The sequence below is a fragment of the Oryzias latipes genome, chromosome 9 (assembly GCF_002234675.1).
Source record: "Oryzias latipes chromosome 9, ASM223467v1".
NCBI lineage: Eukaryota > Metazoa > Chordata > Actinopteri > Beloniformes > Adrianichthyidae > Oryzias > Oryzias latipes.
In genome coordinates this window covers 25,357,869-25,382,410 of record NC_019867.2, presented here as the reverse complement: position 1 = coordinate 25,382,410, position 24,542 = coordinate 25,357,869, and the positions used below count along the sequence as shown (strand labels likewise).

General features: G+C 41.1%; 1 protein-coding gene across 2 annotated transcripts; it reads left to right on the top strand.

Moving 5' to 3' along the window:
• The first annotated feature begins 789 nt into the window (after positions 1–789).
• specc1l (sperm antigen with calponin homology and coiled-coil domains 1 like) lies at positions 790–24,484 on the top strand. Of its 2 annotated transcripts, none has more exons than XM_004072765.4 (16): positions 790–950; positions 7,291–7,444; positions 7,523–7,661; positions 7,769–9,399; positions 10,490–10,697; positions 10,886–10,959; positions 12,790–12,965; positions 13,129–13,292; positions 13,434–13,552; positions 15,462–15,552; positions 16,004–16,093; positions 17,863–18,025; positions 18,236–18,338; positions 19,304–19,420; positions 19,495–19,554; positions 22,130–24,484. In XM_004072765.4, the coding sequence occupies exons 2-16, from the start codon at positions 7,328–7,330 to the stop codon at positions 22,217–22,219; spliced, it is 3,342 nt and encodes a 1,113-aa protein (XP_004072813.1). In that variant the 5' UTR covers positions 790–950; positions 7,291–7,327; the 3' UTR covers positions 22,220–24,484. The 2 variants fall into 2 exon arrangements, with proteins under 2 accessions (XP_004072813.1, XP_020561872.1); XM_020706213.2 differs by lacking the exon at positions 790–950 and adding an exon at positions 1,667–1,711.
• The last annotated feature ends 58 nt before the right edge of the window (positions 24,485–24,542 follow it).

The window sequence follows — 24,542 nt, the reverse complement described above, 5'->3', positions numbered from 1 at the left end:
ACAGCAAAAAATGATGAAGCCATCGCTCCAGTCCCATGTGTGGAAACACTTTGAATTTAGCAAAGACATGTGACCATACAGTCTGCTAGAATGTTCTACTGTGTTCCCGTTGGATTATGTTGATGTGGGAAAACAACAGTGGGCTGTACTTTATGAAACTAAAATGTGAATGGATTTGACATTAATTCTTGTTTGTACACATATTTAATTTACTCTTAATTATTTTGAAAGACATAAAAGGGAATCTGGAACACTTCACCTGCACTGTTCAGTATCCAGGGATTTATCTGTGAGTCACACTGGCTAAAGTTTTGGCTGAAGATGTCCTGGATTGATGTTAGGTCAGTGAATCGGATGAATGGAACATCCTGGCAGTGTGTGGCCTGTATCGTCTTCTCAGAAGACTTTATCAGATGTTTTCTGCGTTTTTACTTCTCTTTCTTTATTTGTGTTTCTTGTTGTGGAACAATAAAGTCCCAGAAAGATTTGTAGCAACAGCAGAGAGATCATAGAGTTTTCTCTCTAGATGGAAAAACCTCTGACTTTGTTTTCGCTCTGTTTACGCTATGATTAAATTAAAACCATAAACACTTGCTTCTCCATAAAATGCACAAAAATACAACATTTTCTCAGTTTAGTTTAAAATGATGTCAAAGTTGAGAGTCTAGGAGTTTCATAATAAGAAAATTATTACCAGATTGTTTTTAGCAATCCACTAAGGCAATATTAACAAAACCATAGTGGTGATGGAGGCAGTGAAAGTTTCCTCCAGAGCAGGGTGATGCTGAGGTGATGCAACCAGGAGAGGGGGCAGAGGATCATCGGGCTGCTCGAAACCGATGCTGCCCCACCATGAAGGTGTGGGATTAGAAAGCTGTTCGTGGCCACAAATGGAGACCCGCTGGATTTTCTATCAGTGCGATAACTATGGAAAGTTAGTCGAATTTGAGGTAGGAGTGTTTTAAATGGTTCTGCTGATAACGCTGTCTTTTTGCCTGCTATGCTAACATTGTTAGCCTAATAGCATTAGCCAGCTGAGCTTTTCCGTTGCTTCAATCGCAGTGGAATTAACCTCCAGAAAAAACTCACAAGTTCCATTAAATCTTCTCTAAAGGATTTTTTTTAGTAACTTTTGTGTCTTGAAATTGTAATTAATAGCCGTTTTCATACTAATAGGCGTGTATTAAGCTAGCACTTCTATTCTTAAACTTCCTCTTGACAGATTTCAAAATAATTCTTTGCTTTTGTCCCTTAGCCTCCACATAACTCAACAAATGGGGTGTGTTTATTTAATTTATTTATCTAATGCACTTTGTAGCTAAAAGTATTGTGTGTTTATTTAAATTAGGTGTCGTGTGGGTTAATGAGAAATGAAATACAATCTGAGGTGTGCTTTAAGCTAGTCTTAGGCGAAATATAAAATCTTTTTTTGGTTTAAGGCTTAAGCATATCAAGACAAAAATGTCACCCATGTGTCACCTACTGAATAAATAAATTAAAAGTTAACTTGTTTATTTGTTGTTTAACCACCGCCACTTCTCTGTCATTTAGTATAAACACAACGTCGTTGTTAGGTCGCACATTGTCGTATCTCGAGTCATAAGGTTTTTTTTTTTGTTCATTTGACAAGAAATATTGGCTTTTGTTTTGAAAACCTGCTACCAAACAGGAAGTTTATTAGCTAAAATTCTCCGCGTGCCTGACAACATCGGTAACTAGTTTTTTTTGTCTTTTTAAACGTTTTCTCCTTAAATTTCAGTTCGGTTTAAATAGCGAATATTTTTGTCTGCATACTCCAAAATGTTGCTTAGTTGCCTATACATTTATAACAATTTAAAGCCACATCTAGCTAGGCTACACGAAGTGTTTTTCGAGGTTTCTTTCGCCAGTGAGAAGTCCTAACTTAGGCGTTTGTCGCTCCACGCTTGACTTTCACATAAATGTACCCCCCTTTCTTCCTCTCGTGCACCTACAAACTTTCCTAGAATAGCTTCCTTAGAGGGACAAATATTTCACGCCCACTGGCTTCTCCAGATTAATTTCCCCTGGATCCCTTCTTCCTTTTTCGGCTCTTTCTTATTCATTTATGTTTAACAAAAACAGTTGGTGATGATCTACAAATTTAGAAAATGTTCTTACAAAAAAAAAGGTAAATATGTTTCTTCAATGCAGCTAAAAACATAAACGTACAGAAAGTGTCTCTTGTTGTCATGGTCATGCTAAAGATAATTTCTGTTTAGACACTCAGTTAACATGTGGAAGCTAATGAAATGCTGTTGGTGAAGCTCATGTAATTAAAGACTACATCAATACAACTGTTTGACAAACTAAAGCCCAACCTTGTCTTTTTATATAGCAAAGGGGATATTTTGGTTAAATTAAATTCAAAGTTTGGCAGTGCTTTCTCCCTCAGGCAGACTGGTGCCTTCCTGTGTTCTTTCTGAACTCTTTTGAAGTTTATTTACTTTCTATGGGAGATTCCAATGGAAGAAAAATGCTTGATCTTCTGATGGGAACATGCCTGCCTGCAGTTAAAAGCATGAATAAGTTATTAGAGAAGGAATGGTGTACTTGCAGCACCACAACTACCTCAATGTCCCTCCCCTGCCTAATGAATTTGTAGTCTTTTCTCTTGGCACTATGCTTTTGTTGTGCTCTCTGTATAGGAACACTGTGCTCTCCTTCTTCTTTTGATGAGCTTGGAGTCGGATCCTTTCAATTAATTAAAAGTACGATCAAACGATGTCGGCCCTATTTTGGTCAGGTCAAGTGTCTGCAGCCTCCTGACTATGTCAAGCCACATTACGTAATAATTACGCATTTCTGCCTGGTTCACGGTTCAGTTAACAATAGTAAAGTTATGCTTTGTTGTCTTTAACAGATATGGAACATTACACAATGTGATTGTTTCGTTTACTGCGTTTTAAGACTGCATGTGTTTATCTAAAACTTTTACTACAACAGTCATTATTGTTAGAAAAACTGCCAACCTACGAAGCAATATTTCATGAAAAATTAGAATACATTTCAAAATAACTAATTTAGCATTTTATTTTTCCACTAGTGAAAAATAAACTAAAGTTGAGACAAGGGCTTTTTATTTTTATTTTTTAAAAGTGGTGCAGAGGTAGGGCGGTCGACCCCTGATTGGTGGATTGCAGGTTCGATTGCCACCTTGGCCACCCATGTGTCGAAGTGTCCTTGGGCAACACACGGAACCCCACATTCCCTCCGATGGTTATAGGTTGGCGCCAATACTCGGCAGCACAGCTGCAATCATTGTGTGTGAGAATGGGTGAATAGGACTGTCACTGTAAAGTGCTTTGGGCTTTTGAGAAAGGTAGAAGAGCGCTGTACAAGTGTACGCCATTTACAAAGCAAACACATTAAACACTATTTTTGGGAAATATTCAATTTTTAGGATATCTTTTTATGTTTTTTCTTCTATTATTTACATATAAAGCTTTTAGTCAGTGCTGTAGACCTACATGAGGGTTTAGTCTTTCACAGAGGGCAAGTCTTGGAGAAGCCTGCTTATTCTGCCCCAGTTAGCTCATTTGTCACTCCCCTGTGTTTGCTCCCACGTCCTTGCAGAGCCAGTATAAAGGCCTGTGCTCCAGTTAGCGGCTATCCATTTCAGACATCTGCTTTGACACATTATGCTGGTCAGATATCTGGGGAGCTGTTGAGTTCAAGTGAAAAATGCTTTGGACAAATGAACCTGGGGTATTATGATGGGGGCCTTTTAGTTGTTTAACCAAAAGACAGTTAGTGCAGATCAATGCACAAAATGCATCATAAAAAATAATCTATTTTGGATGAGAATAAGAGGACTTGTTGGATGTTTTTTTTAAGGTACATTTGATGAAGTTTAGCACTAAAGTCTTTCTATGTTTTTTTAGGCTCTGGTTATTTGTTTTTATGCATTTGATCGCTTTGGAAAAATGTGGTATGAATATATTTGTTTTTGATTTCATGGAATGATTGCTGAAATTAGAATATAAGAGACCATTTATCCTCCCAGGAAGTAAATCTGACATACTTTCGGAACTGCTGCAACATCATGAACTATAATGTTTTTGAAATATATATTTTCATATTTACATTTTATTTACATCTCTTTATGTGGACTCTCTGATATTAATTTCTTACTTGGTTTGGATTCTTCCTTTTCAGGAATTTCTCTAAAGTTCTTCACTGCTAGATAAACAAACTTTGATATTTCTTCCCTTGAGCTCTGGGATGCAGTCCTTCCTGAATTTTTCCCTCAAACTTTCCACTTTCAGGTCCATGTTGGCTGAATTGAAACTTTAAGAAAATTCCACCCCTGTCTCCAGATGCTGCAGATTTCTGTGGTGTGACCTTTAGTGAGTAATTCTCACTGATGTCTCTGGAATGTTGGTCAGTTTTCATCTCATTCTTGCCTTGTGTAGAGACAAATTTGAGTTTTCTAAGAAGGCGTAACAAAAGCTGTGTTTGCGGTCACTTTCAGAACCCTTCCTGCTAACACTGACATCACTATTTATCCTATAAACCGAAGACCACGGATCTGGATAGTAAATACCTTTTCTAACTAGGAGACTCAATGTTTGGATGTAACAAAAAATAACTATCGGGTGTTCTGTCCTCACACATTGTCTCATTATTTGTTGAAAATGACCTTCAAAACCCATACATGAAAATTATGTTTTTAACTCTTTTTACCACTTGTGGCATTTTTTCTGATGACGGAGGACCTATTTAAAAAAAATGAAGCTTAAAATTGCATTTCTGAGTATTCATTAGTTCAAATCGTTGTGAATCAGGACCAGGTGAAAAAAAATAGCATTTGAAAGAGATTGTATTTGTTAAGTAGAAAATATGTTGGGTGGGGCCGTGACTCCCTGTACGTCCTTGTTTACCTCATCCGAGCTGGTGTCTGACTTAAAACTCGCTCCAATATAGCTCATTATTTTTCATGCATCAGTAATAATAGGTTTGTGGTGTGAAAGGCTGTAAACTAGCAGGATAGGGTGTAAGCAGAGAGCTTTCAGTTATGGTTAATGGGAAGGGGGTGCGGGGTTTCTCCGCTCTAATGAACTACTGCCGCTCTGCTGAAACTATGTCCTAAGAAACAGCACAGGTTTTTGATTTTGGCTAAAAACGACAATCCTAATTAAAAGACCTCTGGGGACGCTTTAAAAATAACTAGAGATGATCAGAGCGGGTCTTCACACTGAGCCATAGAATAGAATAGATAAACTTTATCCCACAGAGGGGACATTTTCGAATTTTCAAGTGGTGTGTTTGAAAACCTAGCTTGCTAAACTATCTCCAGCAACAATCCTATTTATTGTTTTCTGTAAGATATTTTTAGTTTCGCTTCATCGTCCATTCTTTTTTCCGACATTTTGTGAAGTCATTGTGGTTTGTGTTTGTTTGCCCACGGCCCTTATACAGCGCCAGGAAAGCACTTCTATCAGGTTTAGGACTGGGCTTTGACTGCCACATAGCAAAACTTTGTATCTAAAGTGCTTTAAATACAAACAGAGCTCATGATCAACTCAATGTTTATGAAGATGTTATGGTCCCATGACTTTATAAAAACCCAAAAACATGTTTAGTCTTTTTGTTGGCAGAAAGGAACCCATTTTTCCCATTTCTTTTTTACTTGTTTTCCGTTTTTTTTCACTGAAACTGAAACAATTCACAACTAAAGTTGTGAATTGAAACCGAATTGATTCTATTTGGGTGTGACCCTCAACTTTATTCTTTACTTTAGATTGCATTTATTTATTTTCAAGAACCAGAAAAGAAAAATTACTGATGTTCTTCAATACAGCATCTTATACTTTCTACCTTTTGCATATATTTTTACTTTCCTTAAATCAGATCAAAGTTTTAATGTTACCTATTATTATGGGGCTTTGTGTTTGTGCCACTGCTGAAGACCACCGTAATCAGTGCCTGAACTGACAAGTCGTTTTAAATCTCTGACTGAAATTGTTGCAAATTAGATTCTTGTTTGATAGCAGTGTGTTTAAGGATGCCATTAGGAGGGTAGCAAAGGCAAAAGCGGACCAAAAGTGGTGGTTGATTTTTAGACTGTGTGCTGATTCAGCTGAGATTTTAGAGCTAATTACATTGGGAATAATCTAAACATTTGTGCTGCAGCTGAAACCTCTGAACTCAATTTAAAGTCTGATTTACTGCTTCTGCTTAATTTATTTTTACATCCATATCTAAACAACTAATTGCTCAGGGAAACAACAGAGCAATTGGTGTACAATAAGTCACCAAACTCCATGATATCCACGTTAGTGCCAAAGTACTTACTCCTTGTTTCCACAGTAGTTTTCTACTGTCCCACTCCCACACCTTTTTTCTGTCCATCATTTTTAAATCTGTTTTTAAAGTGAGCTTGCATTCTACCAAAGTTTTTTTTTTAAAGCATTTCGACCATCAACACATTAGTTCCTGTTGAATTTTTGACTTTTCTGGATAAACTGAAGTGCCACAATTTACATTTTATACAATCTGCTTCTAATTCTGTTGGGAACTTGAAATCCAATCCAAGCGTTGGGATCAGGAATTTTCCAGCTAGTTTGAATTGTTGGTTGTAATCCTTTTCCGTTGTCAAGTTGTTTAAATAAGGCTTTAATGGTTGGGTTCTGGTATCGGAGAACCCTACACAGTCATGGCACGTTCTCATTTCTTGGCTTTGAAAACTGAAAAGCAGTGTCTAAATTAAAGAGCATCTGCCCCATTTTTAGAAAAAGGCTTTCTTAGGTTTGAATGGTTTCATTGTTTGTTTATTCTGTGACATGATCAAGTTTTTTGCCTCACTTATCTCTGTTCAATGGAGGAGACTGCTAATCACTGCTCCCCACACGCATACCAACAACAGAAATCAACCACAAGATCTTTATTGTCATCCATCTTTCAGCTGACAAGCACATGCTGCCACACAAGAGGTATTCACTGAGCTCTAGAAGCTTTAAATTCAGTGTTTGTTCTCCATGTGAGGTAGCTTACAGCTCCTAACTACCAAGTGTCACTGTGGTGAAGAGAAAATCCCTCAGACTTCAAGTGTGCCTTTGTGCGGTGAGTTTAACTAAAACAACAGTATCTTCAGAAGCAAAGTTTTTCTTTTATTATTTTTATTAGAAGCATGTGATTACTGTATGGGGTCTCTGTTTTCTGGTGAGGGAAGAAAGGCCTCTGTGGAAATAATTCCTTCTTCCTGGAAAATTGAGGCTATCGCTCCACTCTGGCATGCTTTTCACCTCCCTCCTTCATTTTTTTCTGTAGATCAGGCTTTAAATGTGTGGCCATCAAAAGGCTCAGCATGAAGAAGTCAGCCCGGCCATCGGCAAGTAAGGTCAACGGGGATCGAGGCAAGTCAGAGACTGCTAGCACTGGAAAGTCTGCGCCCAAAAGCCTCGCCACTGCCCCCCTGCCCAAGGTGAGGCTTGTCGTGCGATGGCCATTTAGCAGTTTGTACGCTTTGAGTTTGGTTCTTATGATGTTTCCATTCTTGCAGGTAAAAAGTAATGATGACCTGTTAGCTGCTGTGGCTGGAGGAAACCCTGCATCAAACTGTTCCGTCACAAAAACCAAGAAGACTGCCTCTGTTGGAACGACTGCAAGCAATTTGGAAAGCAGGCCAAAGTCAACGTTAGGTCAATAAACTCCACAAAATCACACACCTGACTTTTTTTAATCTTTTGGTATAATGAATTAAAATTGGTTATCCTGTTTTTGTGTTTTAACTTTTTTTTTTTAATAGGTGCTTTATCCAAACGTATAACGTCAACAAATTCCAAGGAGCCCAACTCACAGAGAGACCGTCTCCGGACTTCCAGGACGTCATCCGCTAAAAAGCAGCTGGTGTCGGGGACTGCAGCAGGAGATGTGGCCTCAGGGAAGCGCTCCCGGAACCAGGTCCTACCAGAGTCAGACAGCCGTATGAGCAAGTCTAAATCAGATAACCAGATTAGTGATAAGGTTGTTCTAGAAACCAAAGTGAAGGATCTGCTGAGTTTGGCCAAAAGCAAAGATGTAGAGATCCTGCACCTTCGTAGTGAGCTGAAAGACATGAGAGCTCAGCTTGGCCTGGGGGAGAAGGAAGCGTCAGCTCAAGAAGAAGCTGGGGAGGAAGAGAAGCCCCAGGTTTCTGCCATCACAGCAGCTGATGTGGAGTCCACTCTGATCCTCCTACAAGAACAGAACCAGGCCATCCGAGAGGAGCTCAACCAGCTGAAGAGCGAGAACCGAATGCTCAAAGACCGCCTCAATGCTCTGGGCTTCTCTTTGGAGCAGAGGCTTGATGGCTCTGACAAGCTCTTCAACTACCTCTCCCTGAGCCCGGACCTGGCAGTGGCGGGTGCGCCGAGTGATGTTGGCTGCACAGGTACACTGGCTTCCTCCGTGGAGGGCTCCGCCCCTGGCTCCTTGGAGGATCTGCTCACAGGGCACCAGCATGGAGGCTCAGCTGACAACCTGGACAGTGAATCCAGTGAGGTCTACCAAGCAGTGACTTCAAGCGACGACGCTTTAGATGCCCCTTCTGGAGCCTCCTCCTCGTCCGAGTCCGAGTGTGCTCCGAGCACAGAGCGCTCCAGACGGGGCAGCAGCGGCAATGCCAGTGAGGTGTCTGTGGCCTGTCTGACAGAGCGCATCCACCAGATGGAGGAGAACCAGCACAGCACTTCAGAGGAACTTCAAGCCACCCTACAAGAGCTAGCCGACCTGCAGCAAATCACCCAGGAGCTCAACGGGGAAAATGAACGTCTGGGGGAGGAGAAGGTCATCCTTATGGACTCCCTGTGCCAGCAGAGTGACAAGCTAGAGCTGTATGGCCGACAGATTGAATACCTGCGCTCGCTGCTGGATGAACATCACATATCTTATGTGCTGGAGGAGGACATCAAGAGTGGTCGCTACTTGGAGCTGGAGCAGCGTTATGGAGATCTGGCAGAAAACGCCCGCTTTGAGAGAGAGCAGCTCCTTGGAGTTCAACAACATTTGTCCAACACACTAAAGATGGCAGAGCAGGACAATGCCGAAGCCCAAGAGGTGATTGCAGCGCTGAAGGAGAGAAACCACCAGATGGAGCGCATCATGGATTCAGAGAGGCAGGATCGAGGCGCCATGGCGGCCGCATTGGATGAGTACAAAGCAGCAGTGAGCAATGACCAAGCCGAGCTGAACCGCTGCAGAGCCCAGCTGGAGCAAGAGAGGCAGAGGGTGGCTGAACTGTACTCTCTTCACACCGCGGGCGACAAAAATGACATCTGCCAGCTGCTAGAGGGGGTACGCTTGGGGAAAGAAGAGGCAGAGGCCAAGGCTGCGAAGATGGAAGGGGAGCTGGAGCAAGCACACATCGAACTCGGTCGACTGCAGGAGACCTTCAACAAGGTTAGTCTTGGCTTAAAGCAAACGGAAGAAGATGGAACTGGAGTCAGTTAAATGAAAAATAAGATCAAGAGAAAGTTTTGAAAAAAAAGTTCAGCCATAGAGTGGGGTCCGTATCCCCAAAACTGTGAAAAATGTTCTTAGTTACTTTTGTTAAGTACATGGTTTAACATGATTTAAAAATGTATTAAAACATGAGGCGGAATGTCTAAGAGTGGCTGTCTAAAGCCTTAGTTACAACTGCCCTTAGGGTGGATACGGGCTGTCTTTGGGCGAAAAATGGGGAAGCCTGTACAGGCCACACAGGTGACCAATGCTATCAAGGTCGTAGTGCGCGCATACGGTGAGCTCGTAGAGCGAAAATGTTCATGCACGTTTTGTTCTCACACATTTTGCATGCTGCAGGTAACAGTTCATACATAGTAAACGCTTAAACAACATGCAAGAGTAAATGAGGATGAAGGAGGCGAGATGCAGGCACATGGTAGGGAGTTTTCTTTTTTCAAACCCTATGGGCCTGTTGGTGCTGTCCAAGTGAGAAGTGCTCTCTCCTTGTTTGCAGCCTGACTGTTAGAAATGAGAAAATTAGGCAGTCAAAGCGTAGCTTGTCCGGGCATCCTATGGATTCTTACATATCACATGCACACCCCTCTGTGTGTGCAGCATTTGTGCACAGTCAGTAAGGATCCGGTGCATGCACCTTAGTTATGTCTAGAGCGTGACCGCATCACTCATACGTCATAAGTGCATTCAGCTTACATTATTCATACAAATACTGCACCATACCTGGAAAGGTGCTATACAAATAAAGTTTATTATTATTATTATTATTCATACAATTACCACACGCACAACAAACATGTTCCATGTTCATAAATTGCCCGCACAAGCTTTAAGGGAATGCAAGACACACCTGCGCTCACCTTAAGATGCTCCTCTGTATGACCCTCCACGGGCCAGGACAACCCAAAAACCTGCAGCACCCGTACTGGTCCTGTGACCAACTTTTTCATGTGTGCAACTTTTTTTGCATTATAATTATCCACTCACCTCAACCTAATTACATTCGGGATGCTCTCTGTTCTGTCTGCAGTTGGACAGAGAATACAGAGACTTTCAGCAGCAGGTGCAGCAGCAGATGGCAGAGCAGGAGCGAGCGCTGGAGAAACAGCGAGTGGAGCTGCAGGAGAAGGAGACGGAGATTGCAGACATGAAGGAAACCATCTTTGAGCTGGAAGATGAGGTGGAACAGCACCGAGCCCTGAAACTCCACGACAACCTCATTATCTCAGACCTGGAGAGTAAGTGAGCCTTTCCCCTTTAAGTGTTGCTGTAATGTTTAAACTTTAAGTTATAGATTTTCAGCTCAGGTCAGCAGAAAGTTATTTAAGGATCATTTGCAGAAGCAAAGAGTGTGAAATGTAAATGCTTGCAAGTGGTTTTGTCCTGCCAGTAACGCAAATAATCATGAATGTTTTTCATTTCTTAGACTCTGTGAAGAAGCTGCAGGACCAGAAGCATGACATGGAGAGGGAAATTAAAATTCTTCACCGTAGACTGAGGGTAAGATACTCCTTCGCGATCTTCATTAATTACTGTTTTGAAGCTAAACATTTCCTTAGAGTTTACGCAGCTACTCTTCCTTTAATACTTTTACGCACACACAGCTAAATTAAGCCACTTTTTTGGTTTTCCCTGCTGGTACTAGGGAAAAGCATCTGTCAGTTCTTTCAGGGTTCTGGTTTGAATGCTTCCTTCTTTTACCTCTCAGTTCAAAGCTCTGAGCACCTGAACCAGTTTTTGTCCACTTAACTTTATTTATCCAAGGTGTTTTTTCCCCCTTTACAAAAGCTTGCCATAATTTAAATTCAAACATTTAAGCATTTTAAATGTTGATTTACTGATTCCTCATTTGTTTTGATTGTCAGTGGTTGGAAATTCCAGTTAGAGCAGCAATTCCAGGGATCTGAAAGTGTAAAAATCAAACACCTTTTCCACACCAACTTCTGAAACAAAAACAACCAATTTTGTTATTCTGACACATTACTATGAAAATGATGTTTTTTTATTCCTTTAAAACCAAATATGTTCTAAGAAGAAAAGGTTTTGGGGTATTGTAGATTTGACTTTTGACATATAAAGATTAGAGTCCTAACAAGCTGTGTACATCTTTTGTTGGATTCATACTGGAATTGAAATTTGTTTTTGAGAAAGTTGTAGTGAAAGCTACTGTTCTACCTTGCAGACATGCATCATGACATCATCACTGGATTTAGGGAATTGATTATTGCATTATTGTTGATCTTCTTTTAGAAAATGAAATGTGCATTTATCATTATAATTATTTATTATTCAAAACACATTTTCTTTTACAGTAACTATTTGTTTTCTTTATATTTATTCATGCAAGATTCTTCACCTGTGTTTAGTTTAAGTTAGTAGTAATGGGTAAATAGTTTTTCATAAACAAAATCGGTTTAAGAAAAACAAAATGACAAAAGAAATTATGTTAAATCTATTTTATATCGTAATTTTTTATTATGAGTCAAAGTTGCTCTATTAGTTTAGCAGCTGATACCCAGTCAATAGTGCATATGTGTGTAGAGGTATAAAGTTATTTATGGCGTTGACACATTTCATGTTTAACGTTTGGTTAAATACCTTGGTTCAAATCCAAGCTGGGCCTTATCTGTGTGGAGTTGGCATGTTCTCACTGTGCATGTGTGGGTTTTCTCTGGGCACTCTGGTTTCCTCCCACAGTCCATAAACATGCTTCATTAATTGGTTAATTGGTGACTCTAAATTGCTTCTAGGTGCATGTGTAGTTGTGTATCCCTGCCACAGACTGGCAACCTGATCAGGGTGCAACCTGCCTTCACACAAAGTAATGGATGGATGGATAGATGGGTGGATGGATGGATGGATGGGTGGATGGAAGTTTAAAGTTTAAAGTTTAACTTTTGGCCTGAATACTGTCAGTCGTTAGACAACAAAGTATATTCTTGAAAAAGTCACATTTCCTAAAGTTTATGTAGAAACAAAGACACATGAAAATGTTACTTTTTCTTGTTAAACTGTTTCTTAATTGTAACATTTGTTCATTCTGACAAAAACATTCCAGTTTAAAAGTGAACAGTTGAGTCTTTGGCTGCACAAAGTTAGGTCATTTTAACCCTGACAACTCATTTCAGTGAATTTCAGTAAAGGGGGTTGCCATGTCTGTATTTAACAATTGTGTTCATGTTCTCTGCAATAAAAGTGGTGATGGTAATACTGTTTTAAGAATAAATTGGATCCAATTGTCAGCTTTTGTGGAGAACCTCAGAGAAAGTGGTCAAAGTGAAGGACATGTTTATTTAGTGCTATATTTAGCTTCTTGCTGTGCTGGTGTAGGAGGAGTCCATGGAGTGGCGTCAGTTCCAAGCGGATCTGCAAACAGCTGTGGTCATAGCTAATGACATCAAATCGGAAGCACAGGAAGAGATAGGAGACCTGCGGCGCCGACTGCAGGAAGCCCAAGAGAAGAACGAGAAATTGAGCAAAGAGCTGGAAGAGATTAAGAGCCGCAAGTAAGACCCACAGATACAGATATGTAAACGGCATGAAGCAGTCAGGGTGACACCTCCTCGTCTCTTTCAACAACTTTCAGGAACAGCTAGTTTCAGCAGTCTTAGATCAGATGCATAAATCTGACTTTGTTAGGGTACTGATTAGGGGGGTTGCTTTTTCCAGGCAGGAAGAGGAGCGAGGCAGAGTTTACAACTACATGAATGCAGTGGAGCGAGACCTGGCAGCCCTGAGGCAGGGGATGGGCCTGAGCAGACGGTCTTCCACCTCCTCAGAGCCCTCACCTACAGTGAAAACGCTCATCAAGAGCTTCGATAGTGCTTCACAAGGTACCGGTGGACGATGAGAGGTTGCATCGTCATTCATGACCTCTTCACATCCAACTCATTGCTTTGGATCTTAACTGTTCCATTTGTTTGACATAAAAAACACTCATTGTCTTAGCTTTTCTTTTCCCCTTGTTCCTTTAGGTCCACCCTCCAGTCCAGTCGCTACAGCTCCAACAGCCTCCGCAACCCCGTTACCACGCACCCCCCTCAGCCCCAGTCCTATGAAGACTCCCCCTGCTGCAGCTGTTTCACCCATACAGGTACAGAAAGACCCTTTCACATCCAGTTTGTAGATCAGGGGATTTTTGTGCCATACCAAGAACAAGTTACAGTTGTCTGTAAAAAAGACACAAAATCCTGATTTATCTGTTTGCTTTGCAGCAATCTTTGTCTTTAAAGTTCCGCTCCGATCATCCTAACAGCATTCCCAGTGGTCTTTTATTTATGTTGATGCAGTTTTAACACAAAATCTAAAAAACTGTGTTGTTTTCTAGGACATAGTTTTTGCTGAGTGGCAGTAGTTCATTCGAAATTCATCTCTCAGTTGTGGGCGGGACTGTTGGGACAAAGCAACCCATAACTGAGCTATCTGTTTACATGCTCTCCCAATAGCTTACAGCCCCTAACATCCCCAACCTAACATTACCGGTGCAACATAAACAGTGAGCAATATTGGAGCTATCCAGCCATACAGCTTTGAGCCAGATACCAGCAAGAATGATGAAAACAAAGTCGTACATGGATCTATTTGTCTGCAAGAGGATGCATCAGAATGGAGCGGGGCAGGGAGCTTGTGGCCCGCCTATTGTAACTTCTACATCATACCCACAAGCTTTTTCCAATGAGATTTTTTTCATCTACTCCTGATTCACAACAGTTTAAATAAAGAAATACTCGGAAATGCAATTTTGATCTTAATATACTTCATATGTGTCCTCCATCATCAGAAAAATGCCACAAGAACATATAAAAATACAATTTCTTCAAGCACCAGAGATGTGTGGAACTGTCACATTTTATGAAATAAGTTTTACATCAATTTAAGAAAAATCTCTATTTACATTCTATGACACATAAGTGAGATGAGAGCTGTTTAACCACTCTGTAAAACGACTATATTTCCTTAGATGCATCGATCATCCGGAAAGGATTCTGCCTCCTGGATCAAACAAACAATGATCTCAAAATATACATGGCAATACTAACAGCTACATTTGTTTCAACCCCTGAAGCAAACGTGCCATGAAAGCACAATCAGAGGAAATATGAGCTGCTGGTGATTTGGGGTCCAGCAGTGGACAAAGAAAATCCCTCAAAAGACGAGCTTTGCAGGAGCAACTGCCTAAAGAGATCGAACTAAGCTACAACATGCTGTGTAGAACATATTTCTCAGACTTTCATTGATTCTAAAATAAAAGAAGCAGAAGGCCAGCAGCTGCATCTGATGTCACCTTTATTACAATGACTCAGCTGTAGGACGCGCCTGTTCCTCGCACTTCATAAACTCAATCTTAAGAAAGTAAAAAGACCCTTATTGATCAGAATTCTCTTTTCTTAAAATAAGAATTCTTAGTAAGACTATTTATCTTACCCCGTTGGCAGATTTTTTTTAAAGAAAATCTGCCAACGGGGTAAGAATTTCTGACTTATTCCTTAGGGTCTGTGTTTGCAGTGCAGTCATCAAACATTGAAAAAGCTGTTTAAATGTATCTTGACTCTTCCTATCTATACATGTTAGGCAGGCATTGGGACATGGTGTTAAAGCTGTAACAGCAGTAACATATTTCCCCTCAGGTGAATGTGTTTATGCATTGTTTTTTCACCTGTGCCTTTATAGTTCGCAAAAACGATCAAACAAAACTTATTTCAAAATAATAAATCATTGAAGCCAAAGAGAAGAAGTAGGTGTTTTTTTTAAACTGCAATATAAAATGCAGCCATATCCTGTAATAAGAGATGAAACCTTTTACATTTTTCTTCTGTTGAGATGAATATGGCTTTAATGTCAGTTACGTTCTGTCATGTGGGAACTTCTAATGTCAAACAGGAGGCGGATATTTTGAAAAGACAGAACAACCAACTTTCTGTGGGACAAGGCCAATAGTTATCTTTTTGGGTCTTTTTGTCTTTTTATGTAATTTCATTGTTTATTTATTTTTCCTGTTATAGAGGCATTCCATCCCTGGATCCATGTCAGCACCCAAACCTCTCTCATCCTTAAGCGACAAGAGACCCAGCTACACAGACATAACCATGCCAGGTAAACAGCTCTCTTCATAACGTCTGGCCTGCTGCTTTCAGAAAGGAAAGCACAAAATGTTGGCTCACACCGCCGGTGTTGCATAATCCTTTTGTCTGCCGGGGTCTCTCTGTTTTAAGAATTAGTGGGTTAGACCCCCCCCCCCCTCGAGACCAGAGTTAGAAATAACCATGTTTAGGAGATGATAAGAGGGATGTAATGAGGCAGCGGTTCCCTCAGTTTATTCTCAACAGTAATGAGTTCAAGTGCTTCGTGTGAACGTGCAGAGTCCACCATAAGCTTCAACGTTTGGTTTACTGTTCCATGATTAAATGTTTTCCTGGTGAGGATGTCGGGATTCCCTGAATTGAGAAGGAATGGAATGTTGCTCCTCTGATGACCCGAACTCCTTTGAGGTTAAAAGGAGGAGCTCCTTTCATACCGCCGTGTAAGAACTGTGATGTGTCCACAGCCGACCACCTCCTCAGGGGAACCTCAGCGAGCCGACCCCCCCCTGTCCTCCAGAGGGTTTCCAACATGGACTCCACCAAGACCATTTCAGGTTAGGTTTGGAAGTTGAAAGGTTACACCCAAGTATAAATGACAGGAGCTGAAAAATGCATGATAAAAACAAACAAACATAAAAGTAGCTCCGTATATCCGTACATAAAGTATAAATGACAGGAGCCGAAAAATGCATGATAAAAAAAACAAAAACATAAAAGTAGCTCCGTATATACAATATATAGCGCATTTTTTGGGAGAAAAGTGCAATCTTTCAAAAAATCTGCCAATCCCAGCATAACCCTACATTCTCACCGAATGCCATTCATGCGTCAAACTACGGTGTGACGATAACCACATCACTGCGGTTATGAGATAATGACCACGGTGATGACTCATCACCTCACGTCACCGCACGTTCCTCTTTTTTTTCCTTTGAAGTTCTGCATATGGTGCATGATTGGAACTATAACACATTCATCTTTGCTAAAAGTTACTTTTCTGCGAGTCCTGTGTTCAAATTTCAAGAGCCTCTGGGTGGAATTTCCATTGTGTCCATTTCCAGTACAAGCTGCGTGCATTCTTGAGTCTGCGATGCGGCTGCCCGCCTGAGGATTACGTGTTCGGGGGGAGGGGTTGCAAGAGTCCCGACAACACGACTCTTGCTGCTTCTTCACCGCGATGATCAAAAATCCCACACCGTCACAGCTCTACGCCAAACTCATGTCCACTTTCTGTTTTTTAACGCACATCAAATTTGATGCGTAATGCTCATTCAAAAATGTGTTCATAAACTAGACACTCCCGTCGCGTGTGGGAGGAGCTACCATCAGGTTTTTAGCTGTATATCACATTTACAAGGCATGGAAGACACCGACGACATTGAGAGATAAGGTTTATTTATTTTGAAAAGCACTACAGGCATCAGTAAGCACGTCTCCGTGTCTGGGCTCATAAGATCATTTAGTCTTTTCTTTTTTTTACTGCGATCTTCACAATCAAATGTGTCTGAATGACGACGCTTTCAGCTGTACTTCAGTGTCTCTGTGAACCAGTTTGATGACTTGCTGTCCCGCTTAATCTGAAGAGGGAAAAATAAAAATAAAATAATCTCGAGGCAAATTGGGAACATAGCGGTTGTTAGTGGGGAAAAAACAAATACGTGAGCCTACTTATGTTTTTAAAAAAATCCCACATATAAGTCACTCTTAAGTATAAGGCTACGTTCACACCTTTCCGACCATGGTCAAAAGCGCGGGGGACCAAACCCTCCGTTGTTCACTTCCCCGTTCGGACCCTCAGATTCTCCAGGATTCTCCAGAACGGGTTAATAAAGAGTCCATAGCATTTATTCTGGGGGGAGCCTTCTTTTATTACGGTTCTCCTTTCTCCCTAGCAAACAACATGAATGCGCGCCCCCACTCCCCCCCCCCCATTCTCTACCTCGCTGCACGCGCTGTCTTCTGTCTCTTACACACACACACACACGCACGCGCGCTCCCAACACTGTTGTTGACATCCATTGTTAACTTTAGCCACTTCCGCAAACAACGAGTGACGTCGTTCACCGCTGAGTGCTCTTCTGCGCATGCGGGTCACTTTTGGGTCATTTCACGTTCACTCAGGAGGTCACAAAAATTCGCATTTAATTGGAAATGTGAACGGCCTTGCAAAAAATTTTGATTTTTTTCAAAAAATAGGAATTGAGCATTAGGCCCTGCAGTGTGAACGTAGCCTAAGTCGCATTCATGGCCAAACTATAAAAAAACATGACTTATACTCCTGAAAATATGGTAATTAAATTGTGTTTTTATGTCTCCTGGACAGTCACACGAAGAAGCAGCGAGGAGATAAAAAGGGAGATGTCTGCTCCTGATGGAGCCCCTTCATCCAGCCTTCTTCATCAAGCAATGAGTGCAGCCTCCTCCCCTTTGTCCCTCTCCTCCTCCCCCACCGCCTCCATCAACCCGACAACCCGCAGCCGCCTCAGGTGATGCATTTAATGCTCTCATGAATGTCTGCAAACACCATGCCCGCCTCTGGTTTGACTGCCATTTCCCTCATATCCTCCGTGACTAATCTACCAATGCAACATGCAGCCGATGCTATCGGGTTTCTGTCTGGCCACAAAAGCTATCTGAGTGCTCAAGCAACTGGAATCTGTGTCACAGAAAGTCTGTTTCATTGTTTTGTTTTACAGAGAAGAGAGAAAGGATCCTCTGGCAGCACTAGCCAGAGAGTACGGAGGCTCAAAGAGGAACGCCTTGCTTAAGTGGTGCCAAAAGAAGACTGAGGGGTATCAGGTGTGTGTCGCCACTGATCAAATAGGTTATTGTGCTCTTTTTCACTATATAGAACAAAAAAAAACTTTTTTTAACAGTCTTTGACCTAAAGGACCACCTGAGTAGTTGTAGTTTGGATCTTTGTAGTCCACATAAGCTGCCTCAAGGCCTAAAAACTAAGCAGTCGAAACCCTTTTCAGTAGTTCAAATGCAATTACCACAAAGTAAGCAGGTGAAAGCACAGATAAAGATCTGGTTGTGATATGTTGATGCAGTTTCCTGCCCTCACTGATGTCTGCGGTTGGAAAGTAGTTTTCTTTTCATTCTCACATTGGCGTTTTGTATGTCAGTGTCTAAAACCCTGGATTTTTAATTTTAAGAAAAAATCACATTCAAAACAGAATCTAAAAGAAACTGAAATATGGCTGGAAATGTAGAGATTCTATCTAAATAATTGTATTTACAGAGAGTTTAAAAAGTCATTAAAAGATTGTCTGCACTTATGGCCAGTCGTTAAGAGCACTTCAGGTTAATGTGCGATCCTTGTCTAAGTCTGTCTAGGAATGTGTGGAATTTTGTATAAAATCCTTAAAGAAGTTAAAGTTGTGTCATTTTTTTTGTATATGAGAACCTGTTTCATTTAATTTTGACGGTTTTCTGCAAGATGCTGTTATCCTTTCATCCTGAAGGTCACTTGATGGAGAAATGATCTACAAGATCTGGATGATACTTGATTTTAAAAGTTGTTGGATTGAGTTTTTGTTCTTTGTGGCTAAATTATTCTGAATTATTTGATGTTGTGTGGGATTATAAAGCGCATCATCTGGTTTGCAGTGGCATTGAAAGGACCCTAAAGTGACATACAGGATCTGCAGGATACCACGATGTGCCATCTTCTCTCCAATCTTTATCAGTCTTTGTCAGGGAATGTAAACGCTCTGTCCACTTGGATCTGAGTTTAAATGGATCATCTGCGTGTCTTTCAGAACATCGACATCACAAACTTCAGCAGCAGCTGGAATGATGGATTGGCCTTCTGCGCTCTGCTCCACACTTATCTGCCGGCACACATCCCCTACCAGGAGCTCACTGGCCAAGATAAGGTAAGCGACTTTTGACACAAAAGCCAGTTTTTATTCTTTACATTTAACAGTACCTCATTTTTCTTTTCCTGCAGAGGAGAAACTTCACCTTAGCTTTCCAGGCTGCAGAGAGTGTGGGCATCAAATGCACTTTGGTGAGTTTTAAGAGTTAAGTTTTCCCTTGTTTTATGCTCAGCAGAGGAGCTATTTTGTCTGAAGTAGATTTACATTCTAGTAATTATGAGTTTATCCCCATAAAGTTCATGTGTCTGTGTGTGACTCTCGTTAGAAACGACTACGATATGGCCAAAAAAATAAAATGTCTGTTTTCGATTTTAATTTATTTTTCTCCCTGCTTTTACTTTCTTTAAAAAAAATGACAAATTATGGAATATAAATAACAAAAACTCAGCTCAACACCGGCTCTAATGTTGCAAAAGCACTATTAATAAGGATTCATTCAAAGTGCTTCTCGTTATTTTTTATAAAATACAGTTTTTATAAATGTTCTATGAATTTATTTTGTTGCATTTATCCGGCATGTCAAAAAGTCTGCTCCGTGAAAATATAGTCCGACTTTAAACCGGTCCGCCATCACCTGGAGGCCGCTCGTTAGCATAGCATTTAGCATCAGTGTGTAACGACACCGCTGTCTCCAAATCAACACTTTTTCTTAAACTTTCTGTTGCTGCTGTAAGTCCAATAGGTTTATCAAAATCATCACATGTTCTGCTGCTTAAACTGAAGCGACACGGAGGCTACCAGCAGAAGTTGGGGGGGTGGGGGGGGGCCTTCTTGCGGTGCATGCTCTAGTGTTTTTTGTCTTTTTTCCTCAGCCTCACTGAAGTAGCTCCTCTTTACTTACTGCTGTTTTCATATCGGAGCTTTGGTAGAGACCGGCGGACTGACTTTACTCCAACAACTGAAGCTCAAGAGAGCAGAGAGCTGGAAAATAAAATCTCCATTTTTACAAAATAAATAGTCTAAAACAACAAATTTCAATTAATGGATTAAGTCGATTAATCGCGCAGCCCTAGAAGTTAATCGTTCTCTCTTGTTTATGCTCTCAAATTTCAAACCTTCATAGAAAAATTAAGTTCCGGATTAAAGAATGAAAACAAAGATCCGATCGATATCCGATCCGATAGAAGATTTGCAAACTGAACGCATTCTTGCAGGAGACAAGGCATGGAAGAGGTTGATTGACAAGATCAACATCCAATCAGGACACAGAACGTGGTTAAATAAAAAAAGGAAGCAAAATTGCACTGAAAAAAAAAATCTGCAAATCAGCGAAAGGTGAACCCCGACACAGCAAGAGAACACGGTACTGTAAGATGAATAAGATCACATTTGGTTTTAAAGCTGGACTGAGGAATCAGTTTGGTATCACAAGGAAACCATGACAGCTCAGTGTGTCCACACTTGTCACTGTATACCAGCACATGAACTGACAGTTGGAAGAGGTTTGCTGTAAAATCTCTCATGAATCTCGCTCCAGGCTTTTGATGTCACAGCTCTATTCCGATAATTTAAAGACTTGGTGTCAAAGGATTCCTGCCAGGCACAAACCACAATTAGTAATTTCCCCTCCATGATCAGTTTTCAAACGGTTGGCACTTCGTGAAAAAAAAAGGACGCCACCCACACGTCACTGCCAAATCTGTGTCTCTAATTGGTCAAAATCCAATTGGTTTAACCTTCATCAAGCATTTAGTGGCTGCGCGTTTTGAACGTAGAGCCTCAAAACTGACAGACAAACGTCTGTAGCAATACGTGAACATGAGAGCTTTGAACCCACAATTGTGCGTATATCCTCCTCCTAGGAAATACCTTAAACGGCGGCTCCTGCCACCGCCGTCGTTCTGTCATACAAACTTTTGCTTGTGCTGTTACTGAATTCATGAACCTGTTAGCCGAAAGGAAAAAAAAAAGACATTTTCAATTGGAAACTGTAGTGTTTTGACTAGAGACACAAATTACAGGAAAAAAAAGAATATTTCATCTATTAATTATCACTTCAAACCCTTATTTGCTATATGAAATTGTATTTGTTACTTTCTGCAGTCCAATTTATGCTTTTTTTATTTTTTTGTTGCTCATTTTGTTTACTAGTTTACATCGGTCGGCTTCTAACCAAGATTTAGGGGCGCTATTGAAAGAATGTAGGAAAATAATTACAAGAGGAATAGTTGAAGATTTCTGTAATCCATTGAGTCCAGATCTGTTTTAATGGAGGACAGATCGTTGTAGCAGCACTTTAAGAAAGCTTTCATCAGATAATGTTGTCTGTCTTTGTGCTGATAATGTTAAAGACACTGGAAAAAAAATCATGTTAGAGGACATAAATAAATAAAATTATTGTATTTCTGAGTATTTCTTTATTTAAATTGTTGTGACTCAAGAGCAAATGAAAAAACGCTGTCTCCACTCCGCAACAGGGAGGGGAAGGGAAGGGGGCGGGGTTGCTAAATGTCCCGCCCACAATTCAGAGGTGAATTTTTAATGAACTCCTCCCGCTTTGCAGAAACTAAGTCTTAGAAAATGACAGAGTTTTTTTTTAATTTTGGCTAAAAACAGCGTAACGATATTCAAAAGACCCAGTTTTTAAAATGGATCAAAAGCTGATCGGAGCTGGACTTAAAAATCTTTGGAGGATTCTGTTTGCTCCTCACCTCCAACATGAAATAAGTGTGGCTCTCTTGAGGGGTTCTGTCTGCTGTGTTTCAGGACATTAATGAGATGGTTCACACTGAGCGGCCGGACTGGCAGAGCGTCATGACGTACGTCACAGCCATCTACAAATACTTCGAGACCTGACTTCAGCAGTCGCCAGCCCCGCAGCAGAGTCCACTTCAAAGCTCAAGACAGCCCACCAACTATGATACCTCACCTTTGCTCGCTGCACACGCGCCCCCACCAATCCACCACAGCAGACCTGAACCTCACTGCGCACGGATGTTTGGACGGTTACTGTTACACTAATAAGCCATGATGAGGGACTCTAGTGAAGGGCTGCTACCAAACGATCCTCAGCGGATCCGTTGGGCCCTCAGTTTACGCCTTAAGGATCCACATGTGGACAAGTCTGTGCCTTTTGATTGGCTTCAAAGTTTTCCCTTTTTTATGTTCTGCTGAAGAGAATTCATTCAATGTGATATCAGTTGTGCTGCTTTTTTTTTTTTGTATCTTGTAATTCTGAATATGACATGGATCTGTCAGACTCCGTGTTTTTACACTACAGCAAACCAAAGCTCAGCTGTGATGAAAGTCTCTCCTCTGAATCCGCTTTTTTTTTTTCTTTTCTTTTCTTTTTTTATTCCCTGATGTTACCTTATGATCCAAAAGTCTCTCTTTTCAGGATAAAGTGCCTGTGAGTTTAGATGTAGGAGACCAAGACATGAGCTGCATTTTGAGAAGCTAAAAGCATCTACGAGTTGCCAAACATGTTCCAGAGCTTTGATTTGACAAAAGCTTTGCTTTTCAAGCACAAAATCACAAGCTGTAAAGTGATAGAACACCTTTATTACTTCTAGTTTTAATTTACTTTAGGATGGAATTCTGTTAAATGCAGATCCTCTCGTTTAAATTACACAGCATCGCTTCATCATCAGACGCTCTCGCCGCACAGGGTAACCATGTCTTAGCTTGGAGAGATGCAGACACACACGTAGTTTAAAGGTCGGGTTTGACATTTGGGGAAATGCGTTTATCCTCTTAGTGGCGTCGAAATGGACGCAGCGAGAACACCACCTCTTTTGTTTGCTGCATGCGAGGAAGGAGACGGGCTGAAATGAAAACCAGGGAGATCTGCTCCGAGGTCATTAAAAGCAAAAAGCCTCCGTTCCAGCACCCCAAATGATTCCTAACATCCTATCTCATCGATGGGAAAACGACAGCGTTAGGGTTTTATGAGTGTTTTCCTTGGCTGGAAGCTGCGTCTTCATGGAGGCTCTTTGTTTTTGCACGGAACAAACAACATTCATTAGTGGCTTTTAGGAGACAATGATGATTTTTGTTCTTCATTTCAGCAAAGTATCTCTTATCACCTGCTGGTTGCAGCTTCATCATTTCAACTTTGGCCCCTCGCGTTTTCCAAAGCTGTATTTCCCAAACTTTTCCCTTTGAACGTACAAATGTACATTTTTGTGCAGATCTGATGGGGTTGTAGCTGGAACTCCTCACCCTGACTGAAGATGGTGTTCGGCTGTGTCGTCCTCAGCATAACTGTTCTGCTGTCCAGCTGCTGTGTGGTGATCGCGCCTCAGTATGCTAACACATGTCTGTATTTATTTGCTCGACTTCCATAAGGTCACTGCTTTACTGTCTTAAGCGTTTATGAATTTATTGCACACACACACACAGTAAGTAGCTGCACTGAGATAAGCTGTTCGGATAGCACGCTAACTTCCCGCCTTAAGAGCTCGGCTTTCCGTTGGAAATGTGACGTTTGAGACGGCAGCTGGGGTTCCTCAGACGTTCCTCTGGGAGGAACCATGTTCCTCATTTAGCTTCAGGTTGTAACATCAGAAGCTGATGGGAACCTTTTGTTTCAAGTGGCTTTTTCTGTTGGCTGCTTTTGATCAGGAAACCGTTTCACAGAGAGCTGCACAGATGTACAAACTGCGCTGTAGTGATCGTTTCTTTTTTTCTATGAAGTCCAGTCCGTGCTGATGTGGAGGCATGGATGGAAGCAGTCCAGCGAGCAGAAACCATAGCTGGGAGAGGGACTTTCTCCCCCACCCCCCATTGACTAAGTTCGGCTGATGCCCTCATCCTGTACAGCTTTACATCAACCAGCCAAGCAAATGTGAACACTTGTTTGTTTTTATATGTATAAACTTGAAAGTATTCCGATCTCCACTGAACTGATCAGCGTTTGCCTTTTTTTTTTTGTTTGCAGTCTAATTTTGTACAAACATCCCAACCGCACTACATGGCATTGTGTGAAACTAAAAGCTGAATGAAAGTGACTGTAATGTGTGTAAAGGCACTGAGCCTCAGTATTAAGGGCACACTACCATGATAATCAGCTGTTTGATGCTTTTATGTTCTGTTTTCTTCAGTAAAGTGTTATAAACCAGCCTTCTTCTGCTCTTTTTTTTTGGGGGGGGGGGGGGGGGGGCAGTTGACACCCCCACCC

What these genes read in the sequence shown, in the direction of transcription:
- specc1l (XM_004072765.4), top strand. Translation starts at nt 7,328, where the DNA reads ATGAAGAAGTCAGCCCGGCCATCGGCAAGTAAGGTCAACGGGGATCGA. An exon ending in CAGGCCAAAGTCAACGTTAG is followed by an intron (nt 7,662 to 7,768) that starts GTCAATAAACTC and finishes TTTTTTTAATAG; the next exon opens with GTGCTTTATCCAAACGTATA. An exon ending in CAGCTGTTTCACCCATACAG is followed by an intron (nt 13,553 to 15,461) that starts GTACAGAAAGAC and finishes TTCCTGTTATAG; the next exon opens with AGGCATTCCATCCCTGGATC.